General features: G+C 45.8%; 1 protein-coding gene across 1 annotated transcript in view; it reads left to right on the forward strand.

The window, feature by feature from the left end:
• LOC135226541 (DNA repair protein RAD50-like) overlaps window positions 1-13,413 on the forward strand; it is a gene marked incomplete at its 5' end in the record, with an annotated part of 80,703 nt that overhangs the window by 59,708 nt on the left and 7,582 nt on the right. The window contains 1 exon segment of the mRNA XM_064266199.1: window positions 313-519. Within this exon segment, the coding sequence (XP_064122269.1) occupies window positions 313-519 (207 nt within the window).

A 13,413-nucleotide genomic window follows, 5' to 3' on the forward strand; every position in this document is an offset into this window, starting at 1 on the left:
ACAAATGACGAGTGCGAAGTGCAACATCATGCACAAATATTCTCAACAGTCAATAAAGTGGTATTATTTTAAGCGATTTTAAGTGTGCAATTGATGTTTTGTTATGTATACTGTAAAATCTTATCTATCTGTAACTCAGAATTATGTTGATACATTTAAAGAAGGAAATAGTAAAAGATAACTTTTCTAGTCATTGTGTACATCAGAAGGAAGCTAATGCTGATTATAATATATCTGTAAGAGTTATTTTGTGTGAATGAAAATCAGTGTTTCTTGTGTTTATTTCCATTATGCATTTATTCATTTTGGCAGTTGCAAACTGTGCGCCAAGACCAAAAATTAGCAAAGGATCTTCAGTCCAGCATTCAGGAGTACATTCGTAGTGGTAAGGAAGAACTTCTCAAAGAGAGCAGGCAAAAGTTAACGCAGTTAGATGATACTTCAGTTTCACTGGATGCACGTAAGAAGATGCTAGAAGATGACCAGCGTCAGCTTGACAGGGAATTGAGTAATCAGAAGGTAAGCTCAAGTTATGTTTTATGCACTGGGATGTGTTTACACCTTGGAAAATAATTCCTTTTTCTAAGAGATTGTACAATTTACTCCAAAATATATAGTAACATTAGCTTCAGTTTTAGGTGAATTTGCTCTATTTCTTTGTTTTTTTGTGATTGATATGTTGTGATATTTTTGCAAAACTTCTGTGAAATTATAAGTGATTAAGTTAAAATCTTATCATGACGTGTTTACTTATATCCTTTAAAAATCCTTTGAGTGTGTTAAGTTGAAAGGAATATAAGTTTTACCTGGTCATAAATCTTTAGCCTCAATGTTCATAACATTTTTGTGGACTTTACCCATTCCTTAAGTAAAATTTGATGACTGTAACAGTAAATCTTAATATTGCATGAGTTTGTTCTCCTGTTTATATAGTTTTCACATGTTATGTGCACATCCATCATGAGTAAACTCCCAGCCCAATCAAAATGCAACAGTTACACAATTTACACACCTGTTCCCGCTCTACTTCTTGTCAAATTCAGCTAACGACCACAACAAACAAAAAGACAGATTTCCAAACTGACCAACAAACCACAAATGAGAGCACTCACAACCTTATGCCACCACTGCTGACTCGTCACTCCCGCCACACAACTCTTTCCTCCCTCCCATATTCCGAGCATCTTATGTCACAACAACAACCATTGCGCCATTTCAAACAGGAGAGGACTACTTTAAAAACATATAATAAAATTAACTGCATAATTTGTATACATTTCTTAAATGTACAACACCTATACCTACTTCACTAACCCAAAAAATAAAAAATATTAAAGGTTAATTTGTTCCGACACGGCATACAAACCTTCGGTCCTTTTACAATAGGAAGGTACTAGCGGCAGCTGGATAGGTCGTAAGCTTTCGAACAAGGGGTTCGGTAGTTAACTGCTTGTCCGACAGGCGCTGCGCGCGCGACTGGTAGGTAAACAAATCACTTTTGCTTTCGGCCTGCTGGCGTGTGGACGTGTATCATCGCTCTCTGCCCGCTTCATCGTCGTGCTTTCGCATGATTGTGTTTTTCTTTTTCTATTTATCTAGTGAAACTGAATTGTAAGTACAATCATTTCATATTTATTCCCATTGAAATTCAATTGTGAATTAAAGGATCTTGGTTTCACCACGCCCTCCGATTACCCGAGTGCCGGGTGGACTGAAGGGCGTAAGTGGCGGGAATTCATTTTCCAGAAATGATCCTCGTATTTTGTATGCTCGGTGCCGAGGGCTGGGAGCGCTCGCTCCGAGCGTATATTGGGTTGGAAAAACTTATTCAGTATGGAAGTGGAATCGCAAGTACAGTATTCTTTTTCATTTTCATATATTATTTTTTTTGATTGTAGCAATACTCATTTTGGATCAGTTTCCGAGCTTACCCGGAAATTGATCCTTTCCCTTTTTATTTTGAATGAAGTGAAATTGCAAGTGCAGTTCTTTTTCATTTTCATTTTTTATTGAGATTGCATTGTTTTACTGGGATCAATGTTTCCGCTATTTCCCGGGAATTGATCCTTCCCCTTTTTATTTGTATGAAGTGAAATCGCAAGCGCAGTATTCTTTCATTTTCATATATTTTTTGAATGCATCAATTCATTATGGATCAAGGTTTCCATAAACCTTGATCCATAAAGGTAAGGAATGGATCCTTTTACCTTGCGCTCGGTAACCGAGGGCGCAAATGCGCTCGATCCGAGCCCTTATTCATTGTGAAGTGAATCGTAATGCAAGATGCATTTTCATTTTATTCCTTATTATTGATTGCATCAATATTTATTTGGTTTCAAGTTCCGCTCAGTCAGGGAATTGATCCTTATGCCCTTGCATTCGGGCCGATGGCACGATTGCTCTCGGCTCTTATATTGTGTTGGGTACATGGGTACTGTGCGGGGGTGGGGAACGAGAACCCCCACCCGCTCAGCTCCCACGATGGCCCTTCCCCTTGGGGGGGGAGGTTATCGGCGTTCTTCTCCTCGCCCGATCCGTCGAGCGCGGGAGGGCGCTCGGCCCGATGTACAATTGTATTAGGGGTCCTTCCACTCGTTCGGAGAGGGCTCACCCCCCCGCGCGAGGGGACTTCCCCCCCACTAATCGCTACTACTGTTATTTCCGCAGGTGCTACTGCCACGTGGGTGGACCTTGGTGAGGTATGGGCGTCCTTCCATTTGCAGGGCGTGCTAGTGTCCAGGGGCTGCGGTTCTATGTCTGGGCCTACTGCGTCACCATGGATTGGTGACCACGCAAAACAGGTGACGACGTCCCTCCTCACCTGGTGTACTCGCCTCACGTGGTGGTCGCAGTCTTGCCTACAGCCGCTGTGAAGTGCCGTTTCGCCGTACCGAGATGGGGGGCGTGCCGCCGCCGCTCGTGGTTGCCGCGCTGCAGCGACCACTCTTCCGCTGCCTCAGAGCTCGCCCCTGGACCTGCCGCCGGTACCAGGATGTTGCTGGCTGATGCTCCACTTCCTGTCCGGTCCGGTGCTACCTGCCGTACCTGCCGATTCTGGGTTGACTGTCCATGCAGTTGCTGCGCTGGCTGTCCCTGCCGTTGCTGCGCTGGCTGTCCCTGCCGTTGCTGCGCTGGCTGTCCCTACCGATGCTGTGCTGGCTGTGCCTGCTGTTCCTGCGATGCCCATACCCCTGCTGATGTCGTCCCGGTTCGTGGTGGTACTACCCCAGACTTTGGTCTGTCTGTACAGGTGCGTCCGGGCCCACCCTGTGGCTTCGGCTACAGCAGCCCCGGCTCCGCCCTGGCATAGCAGATCTTACGTCTGTCCTGAGGAAGCTGACGAAGAAGAGGAGGAAGGTGTCGTCGTCGTCGTCTTCATCTTCTTCATCGTCGTCGGCTGCCGCCTCTTCCCCTTCGACTTCTAAGGCTTCACAGCCGAGGAAGAAGAAGGTGCCTCCTCCTCCCTAAGAAGTCTCCCTCGGGAGCTTCTCGGGACCCGTCTCACCTCGGTGGGACGGGAGGGTTCCTTCCGCTGGTCCTCCTGCTCCTTCGGGAGCGGGGCCCGTCTCTTCTTCCGCAAGGAAGAAGACTACGGGACCAGAGGGGGAGGGGTACCGGCTAACACCGGTACTTCCTCGCCTGGTGTCAGTGGTTTCTGCCACTGCATCAGGGTCCGTCTCGGCCTCTCGTTCGCGGGAGGTACCGAGTGTACGGTCGTCTACCAGCGACCGTGCAGCCAGGAACCAGACCTCTGAGTCCGCTCAGCGTCAGGTTCACGGCACGGGGCTGAAGAACTGGTGGACAGCCGCTCATCAAAGCGACTCCTCACCAGACCAGCTCTCACTCTCGCGTGCGAACAGCTGGCTACCCGGGGACGTGACGGTCCACGACGACCACGGGCTGAGGCTGGGAAGAGGTCCTCCCGTTCGCGGTGCCAGCACGGCTGGAACCAGCGACGTGACGTGCCGTGAGGACAAGCACCGGTCTCACTGTGACAGTGGAGCCTGCAGATCGCCTGACCGTCGCTCTCACAGAAAGCGACGGGTAACGGCAACCAGCACCAGCTCTTCTGACACTCGAGATCGGGGTGGGCCGCTGTGCTCAGTCCAGCCGTTCTCCACAGCGAGACGGTTCGACCAGGCCTGCAGCTCGATCGCCACCGCGGGTTGACGATCGCCCTGCAGCCCTCCAAGCCTGCTGGTTCTGCCAGCGACAACGAGGGAGCGTCAGGTCTGCCTCTCCCGTACCTTCAACCTCCTCGGGTTACACCGGGAGGAGCGAGGTATTGAGGAGTGATCGTGAGGGGTGCGCCCCTCATGATCCCACCACGACGCCCTACGTGCCAGGCACGGTTCTTGGACCGGCCAGGACGTATGCGCAAGTGGATGGGGAAGACCGAGAGGGCTGTCGCTGTTCCCCCTTCTTAGGAGGAAGGTTCTCGGAATATGCTCTTGTTCGAAGGGCTTAACGGTCCCACTCTGCAAGATGCTGTGACTTCCTAGATCCAGAGGAACTTTGCCGAGGTTACGGCGCTGATTCGTCAGCACAATGACCTCGGGGAAGGATCGCCGCTTCCACCAGCAGAGCCACGTCTCGGCTCGAGTCGTTTTGGGGCCGAGAGGGAACCCAAATCGACGGTGGGTCTGCCGCGATCGGAGCTTGCCGACTGTGTTGAACCAGGTAGTCTCTCGTCTCCGGACAAGAAGGCTCTCTCAGTTCTGGCCGGTCGAACAAGCTACTAGTTTGAATTTTGGCCTAGCCTAACTCCTTTCTTTCTCTATAAAAATGAATAATCTACCCACCTGTACGCTTTCTCCAACTCCAGTACACTCCAGAAATCACCTTAAAACACCAGCACCACAAGACTTACGACCCAAAAAACAACTACCTCCTACCAGACAGAGAGCTCTCCCCTACCAACCACACACCACCAACCAGTGCTTTCTACTGCCCCGTGTTATTGTTTACATCCTGCCGACGCCGCCGCCATCTTGTCTATGACGTCACAGCCTATGACGTCACAACACAACTTAAATACATCAACAGACACCTTCTAGAATCTACCACATGTTGTCTATTATATAGGACACCCACCATATTTCAACATGCATAAAATACCCATACAATTATCAATATAATCACACTTATCTATACCCATAACAATTATACAATATATAATCACACTTATCCTTTCTCCCTCCCCTCCGACTGTTTCCTAACCTAGTATTCCCCTCTTAATTTCCTTCGTCCTCCAACTCTTTACCCTCTACATAATTTCTAATACATTCCCCTGAAACTCCTGCTTTAGTTAATACATCCGCCATTTGCTCCTTTCCTTTTATCCATCTCACCTCCTTTATTTCCCCGGATTCAATGGTTTCCCTTATTGCAGCAATATCTATTTTAATCTCTTGCTACTTACACCAGTGCTCGATTTGATGGCGTCATTAGTGTTTTACTATCAGTGTTAACCAAGGCTTCTAAATTTCTCCCTCCTACTACCTCTTCCCACAAATGCTTGAAATATATCAATCCTTCTACAGCTTCCCCAACACTCAGGGCTTCAGCCTCAATGGTGGATTTTGCCACTCTCCTGGATTTCCTAACTTCCACCATATGGGACTTCTCCTCTTCCATCTGTCAAAGAAATAATATAAAACCCAGTTGAGTATGGCCATCTTTCTATGTTTCCAAATGAAGCGTCTGCATAGGCTTCCCAATAAACCCTTTCTTCTTCCATCTCACTTATTGTAACTTCGCCCATCATGCTCTTAGTTTTTCTCACAATTTTAATAAGTTTTCTTCATATCCTGAGTTGTTCCTTCTTTAAATGCTTTACTTAATTCGCTAATATCATATGATATTTCTGGCATCGTGTGTAGTGATACCCAATTCAGCTGTCCATACCACTGATCTGTACTCTGTTAACTCTTTTTGTTCTAGCACTCTATTACCCGTATATCTTCTAGCCTCTGGTTCTCTTATGGAATTTATATACTGCCACTGATTAAGGGAAAATCTATTCTCCTTCTGCTCTATTACTACTCTATATACTTGAACCTTTTACTCTCTTGTTCTCCTACTTGCAATTTCCCTTTCAATCTCCCAATCGTTTCCTTTAAGAATCCTTCAGTTCCTCCGTAGCAAAAATCATCTACGTGTGTACACAAAATGCCTTCCAATTTATTGTTCTTTTTCCAAAAGAATATATTAGGTTTCTAGTCTACTTCTCTCACCTTGAAGCTCCTTCACTACTTTCACCACTTTACAATACCATGCTTTTGCTGCATCCTTGAGCCCATAGACTGTTTTCTTCAACTTCCATAATCCCCTCCAACCATCTTCCCTTGGTGGCTTCAAGTACACTTCTCTTTGTATCTCGTCACCTTGTAAATATGCAGTTTTGACATCCAATGTATAACATTCCAATTTTTCACCTTTATTTATGGTTAGACAGAATTTTAAAATTTCAGCATTGCATGTGGGACTCCTTTTCCCACCTCAGCCATTCTCTTCAAACCCTCTAGCTACCAATCTTGCTTTACATATCCTTTCCCCCCCTTTATCTTTTCAGTTACTATCCATCTTGTAGATATAGCTTTTTGTCCAACATCATTTACCCTCCTCATATACCTGGTTATCTCTCCAACTTAGAAGTTCTTTTTCTTTAGCTTCCATTATGCTTCTATTTTCAAATCCCAGCAACACCTCCTCTTCATCTCAATTTTTTTCTACCTGACTATAATCCCTCAAGTTAACCCACCCTTTGTCACCTGACTGTGGAGTCCTCGTATATTGTACGAATCAGCCCATGCTTGGCTTGATCTTTTTCCTGCAAGACCTAAAATAGTCCATTCTTCTACTGTCCTGTATCATTGTTTATAGCCCTAACTCTATTTCCCTTTTTGAATTTTGGTATCTCTCCATTAACTCGCTTTCTATTGACCCACTTTGCCCGTATCTTCCACTGTTTCCTCTATCACCTCTCTTTCTATAGTCTCTTCTGTGTCTGCATTCCTTCTCTCACCCATTATCTCCCTCTCCTTCCAGCCAATCTACTTTCCCTTCATTTGGGCCATCTGACCTACCTTTCAACCCCATGGGATTTATCTATTCTAGCCGATATCTCTTCTGTATCTGGTGATCGTCGTTGAATCCTTGTCACATGTATCCCTAGCTACTTCTCTTAAAGAATCCCCATGTTTGACTAGTATTGTTTTCCCTTTTTGATACTCCCACTACCTGAGCAGGTCCTCTCCATTCATTTTCATTTTCCCTCTTATAGAATACCTCATCTCCTACCACTGCTTCTTCAAATTTATGTTCTCTGATGTTTTTGTTTAGCGCTATTCTTATTTTATTACAGGACTCATTTTTATAAATGCTTCTCTGGCCTTGTGCATTGCATTCAGTGTGTCCCTTACCATACCCTCTTCCATCCCTTTTTCTCTGCTTGCAGGACTAGAACTTTCTTCTCCTATTAGGTTAGGCAGTGAAGGGTTTTTTCCAAATACTAATTGGTGGGAGAGAAACCTCCATTATTCATTAAACAGTTCCTAGCACTCACTACCCATTTCAAAGCTAGGACCATCTACTTCCTCTTCCTCCATCATCTTCCTTACACTTCCCTTGATCATGCTACGGTCTTTTCACATAATCCGTTGCTCCACGGAGATTCTGATGCTGTGGCTAACTACTTTAATATTCCATTTTTCTGCCATCCTCCTTACTTTTTCATTTGAAAATTCCTCCCCCATTATCTGACAATATTTTGGAGGGTGCTCCAAATATAGCAAACCAGCACTCAAAAAGTATCTTTATTATAGTTTCTGGTTTCTTATCTTTTATCCAACAGGCCTGACAATATCTCGTTGCCATAATCCACTATTACCAAGAACTTTCTCTCTTCTATCTCTCCCACACCATCGCTACGACTTCATTGAACGTTTTACTCCAAGAAAAGCCTACTACCGGTTTGGCGGGGGTTTCTTTTGTATTTTTTACAAACCTCACAATTTTTAATCAGTTCCGTTAGTAACTTTCTTATTTCCTCTTTTTCTTTTTCGATTAACCCATTACTCCATTGTGATTCCTCGCCTGTTAGCTTCCATATTTTATCTCCACTTCCATGACCAAAACTGTAAATGTAATTTCTTCATTGTGTTCTTAACTTTCCCTCGGATTCTTTCCCTTCCAACCCTCCAGTAATAATTCTTCTACCTTCCTCCTCCTTATAGGCACTCTTAAATGACCCTGTTCGTCTTCTCTTAACTCTACTTTCATTCCCCCTAATACTTCTACTATGACACAATTTTCTTTCAAATTTAGGGTCATACCCATTTTACTCATGGTTTGCTTACCTATCAGCCAGGGTATATCACCTTGCAGAATTTCCGTCTTCAAATAAAACTTTCTGTTTTTTAGTATCACAGGTATTCTATTATTCCTCTGGACTTATAAGATGTCTCACCAAAATTAAACACTTTATTAGACTCTGTCCTAGTGTCCCTCATTCTCCTCAACTCTTCCTGACTCAAATCCATGACAATACGTGCTAGTCACAATTCCCCGCAACTGTTGATTTACACCCTGTGTCCAAAATTGCATCAACCACCTCCCATGATGCTTCCACTATTTTATTAACTTCTCCTACATAAACCTCTCTTCTTCTGTCCCATTTTCTGTTTTTACCTTATTTTCTTCTAGTCTTGTTTCAGTTTTCTTCCTATTATGAAAATTCTGAGGACAATCCCAAGCCCAATGCCATTCTGAGCTGCATATTGCACATACTGTTACCTTCCCTTCTTTGTTTATAGGATTTCTACCACCCCTTCCTCGGTTCCATCTTCCCCGATATCTTTGGTTTTCCCTCCCTCCCTCCCCAGAACTGGCATTGCCTTCTGACGAACCCCACCCTAAGTCCCGTTCCTCTTTAGTCCCCTAAATCCCTCAAATAGTCTTTTCATTGTTTGCGACACTGTTCCGTACTCTAGCTTTTTCTTGCCACAAGCCGATAATACCATTTGTTTTTGATTTTCCGTGAGATTGCCTTGCTCTATTACATGATACCCCTTGACTCGCCTTCAAGCGCGCCTTTCCCCATTGCTCTTTCACACTCAGATGGCTGCCTTCTCGTATCTAATTAAATAGTCCGCCATATTTTCACTAGATTCTCTTCTTATTAGAAGGTATCTTTTTATTCTACCGTAATTCTCCATTACGAGTCTTTTAGATAGGCTTTATCTAGTTTCTATGGATTAACTTTGGACCCTCTGTACCAGTAAGTTTATCTTTATCTAATGCTTCCACTAGCTCTCGGGCTTTCCCTTTTAAGCTCATTCTCATTCTATCGCCGGGTATTTTGTATCTTCTCCATACAACAATAGCCAATCTTCGGCTTGACCTTTCCATTCTTTGTATTCTTCTTGTATCCCGCTAACCTAGGACATTCCCTTCTCCATCTAGTAGTCTCCCTTTGTTCACTGTCGGATCCAGGCATCATTTTGATCAAACGCCACGCCTCCTGCTACCAGTTTGAATTTTGGCCTAGCCTAACTCCTTTCTTTCTCTATAAAAATGAATAATCTACCACCTGTACGCTTTCTCCAACTCCAGTACACTCCAGAAATCACCTTAAAACACCAGCACCACAAGACTTACGACCCAAAAAACAACTCCTACCAGACAGAGAGCTCTCCCCTACCAACCACACACCACCAACACGTGCTTTCTACTGCCCCGTGTTATTGTTTACATCCTGCCGACGCCGCCGCCATCTTGTCTATGACGTCACAGCCTATGACGTCACAACACAACTTAAATACATCAACAGACACCTTCTAGAATCTATCCCAAATGTGTCTATATATAGGACACCCACCATATTTCAACAATGCATAAAATACCCATAACAATTATACAATATATAAATCAACTTCACCTCCTCTACTGCGACAGAGGGCGTTTCTACGTGTCTTCGGACACCGTATTTAAATACCCCTTCGGTCCTCCTGAGGTTTCGACCTCGACGAGGACTGGAATGAGTCGGAGCGGTATCGGCTCTCTCCTGTCAGGTGTCGATCAGCCCCACCCAGACGACGTTCACAGTGGCGGCAGACACTTACCTACAGTATGAGTTCGTAACCCTCCTCGGGAAAACGTTTTCCTCCTGACGCTACGTTTTCCCAGGCTCGGCGATGGCTGCTCCTTTTCTTCTCCAACTGCTAGTTCCGCTGGGAAGGCGAGCCAGTATCCAATTCCTCCCCCATTCCCTCTCTCCTTACGGCTACGAGGGAAAGGGGAGGGATCCTACAGAGATTTCTCTGTAAAGATCCCACGTTAGGGGCTGCGCTACCGGGGGGACCTTCGGGTCCTACCTGACGTAAGCCCCGGTCATTGAGGAGGGATCCTGCCCCTTTCTCGATTTCTACGGGAATCGAGAAGGACCACCAGCCGATATCGTTTGACGAATTCGGTGGGGGGTTCCAGCAGAGTGCTTAGAATTCTACGGAATTTCTAGCGCACTCAAGAGTGTTCGAGTTTTTTTACGATCTCCAAACACTTAGGCGAGACCACGGTCCAAAGTGAGCGAGAATCCCCGATAATTGTTACACGATAATCGGGAACCTCGCTTATGCTCGAATTCCTGTAATTTCTAGCATTTGGAAGAAGACTGCTGCTGAAAGAAGAGTATCTCACAGTAGGCGCTTAACCTGGAATAGAGAAGAACAGACGGGAACTTCCAGTTTGGCTTGAACTATCGTCTTCGGTATTCTGTTCACCATTGAAGCTTTCCTTTGGGAAAGACTTCTCCTTCACTCTCTTGACTAGAGAACGAAGGCGGTCGATCTCCAATCCTTATTCTCATTCCTCGAGGGGGAAAAGATTTTGTTTTAGGATGGAGGTCGTGGTACAGAAGCCCTACAAATAATACTACGTATATTACCCTCGCCGACATGATTCTTTAACAGTTGAATTGTCCGTGGGGTAGGCGCATACCGTAGTTAACTCTACGGTTTGTGACCGAGACGAATTGTATCTTAATTGACTGCAACTCGGGGTTGCTGCAACCTCCCAGCAGTTATCAGTTTCGATTTTAGATACTTGGTATTGTCATGACAACACCAAATCAGCTTTTTGTATTTACCGAAATCCGTTTCGGTAAATATAATTGCTCGAGCGTATTACTTTATGCTCGATGGTTCTAGCCGAACGCATTCCTTCGTGGAATAATGGATTACCTGGCAACTCAGGATGACGAGTCACCGAGAGCTACTGCGTATTGAACTGCCTGATAGCGGCTCAGTATCAGCTAGGTCTCGGAGATGCACGGTCGGTTACGTCTCTCTCTCCCCTGGTTGGATTGACTACCGGAAACCGTATCTCTGCCCAACAATCATGGACTTAGGTCTCTGATTAACGGGGATTCTCGCAATAATGAAGGACCATCTACTGCTGTGACGCTCGATTTCATCGCCTTCGACATTGCGAGAATTTTCAACAGAGATATCTCTTGGACTCTTTCATCTTTCTGTTTACCGCACGGTAACAGAAGTCTGTACTAGTCAACCGCTGCATCGCACTGCGATAATGCGAATGATTTTTTGCAGACATCTGAGTTTGTCTTCAAAATATCTCGTATTCGTAGTGTGCAATTTCATTGCTCGCCCCGAATTAACAGATATGTCAGAAGACATCGCCTACTCTCCGACCTGACAGCTCTACTTCCAAATGTTCAGCCCATGAGAAGCAGTTCTCAGGCAGTAGTCAGTTCCCTGTCTTCATTACTGGAAGCGCTCCGCTTTTATTGCAACTACGATCCTCACCGGACAGCAATCAATAGCGGTTAGCGTTCTCAGTCTTTGTAGCACAGGTTCAGAATCTTGAGAATCCTTCTCTCGGTTCAGCTGTGAAGACGTAGGTTGCATTTTCTGTACACCTTCGTCTTCAACGTCACATAGTGTTGTTTCTCCTTACCCGAGAATCAACTATACTATGAGATATCTTGCCATCAAGGACCTCGGTCTCTAGAAGGCAATTGACTTTCGCCTGTTGGGCACATGCCTTAAGAGAGTCATCAACCTTGCCTTCTGGCATCGGTGACGAACAAATTATTTGTTTAGTCTCTTGGCATAACCCTTTTAAGGCGAAGGTCACGTGACTTGCTCGGGTGCTTGGACAACTTGCCTCCTACCGAACGCAGTCAGTAGGCAGCTGTCAGAGCGCCCAAGTCTGTTACGAACTTCGCTGTGGACTTAGTTCGGTTGTTCCATAACAATCTTTTCTTCGTCCTAACGGCTTGTCACAGTACCCATACCATCGACACCCCCCACCATTGAGTGTCGGTGTCCTATCCACTACCGAGAACAACAACGTCGCGGCAGACGGATAGACCAGTATGGGTACAGGACATCACCGAAGTCGAGAAGAGGGATAGGTCATACGACCATTCCCTTCTTTTCCTCTGAGGTAATTGCATGACTTTTCCTGCGAAGTCAAGCATCCAGGGGATGGGGATTCGTGACGCTCGATTTCGTACCGAATTCGTAGCGAAGACTCTGACCCTTCGGTTCCTGACGATCGGTTAGAGTCCTCACAATCCCCTCCCTAATGGACTTCACCGCCTTCGATGCGAAGGAGATGCTGCTTTGTCCTGTGAAAGCGCGACCGCGCTTTCTGAAGAAACTCGACATCCCAGGCTGAGTGTTGAAGACTCTTCGTCAGCACCAAGATGACCTAGAAGTACACTCTCGAGTTAACAAGAACTTCTCCGTGGCGCAGGTACTGAAGGCAGGGGTCTGGTACAACCAGACCACTGGCACCTCCTTCTACCTTTTGGATATTGCCCACAGGTCCTTGGATCGTTTTCCTTAGGACCCGTGGTGGCTGCTCAACACGTTGTCTAGCTAACCCAGACCCTAGCAGGCTGAACAGCATCGGAGTCCTGGTGTGACTGTAAGAATAGATAAGTGAATGAGAGAGTGACTGGCTTCTCTTCCTATCTTTTTCTACCCCTCTACCTGTGGGTAGGGGGATACGGTCATCACCTTGCTGGATAAGGACGAGATGCCGGTGAGCTACTCGACAGAGCCCCATCCTATCCCCTTTCACTAGGGATGGGAGCGAATATCCACCACTTCCTCCTACAAGGGGGGGGAAGTGGATGCCAACAAGAGACAAACCATAACGTTATGTTGCCTCTTGCAAATAGGAACTTGTTCTTGTTTGCTGGTACGAAGAGATACGCTTGCCTCTCTCTTAGTACTTGGTCCAGAGGTCTGACCATTGATCTGCGGTGCACACCCGATCAATCGGACAGAGGCTTGGATCCCTCCCTCGCTCTTACGACCAGGGAGGCATTCCAAGGTTGGGCGAACACCAGTCTGTTCACAAAAGACTCAGATTCCTCCCACC

The sequence above is a fragment of the Macrobrachium nipponense genome, chromosome 14 (assembly GCF_015104395.2).
Source record: "Macrobrachium nipponense isolate FS-2020 chromosome 14, ASM1510439v2, whole genome shotgun sequence".
NCBI classification, from domain to species: domain Eukaryota; kingdom Metazoa; phylum Arthropoda; class Malacostraca; order Decapoda; family Palaemonidae; genus Macrobrachium; species Macrobrachium nipponense.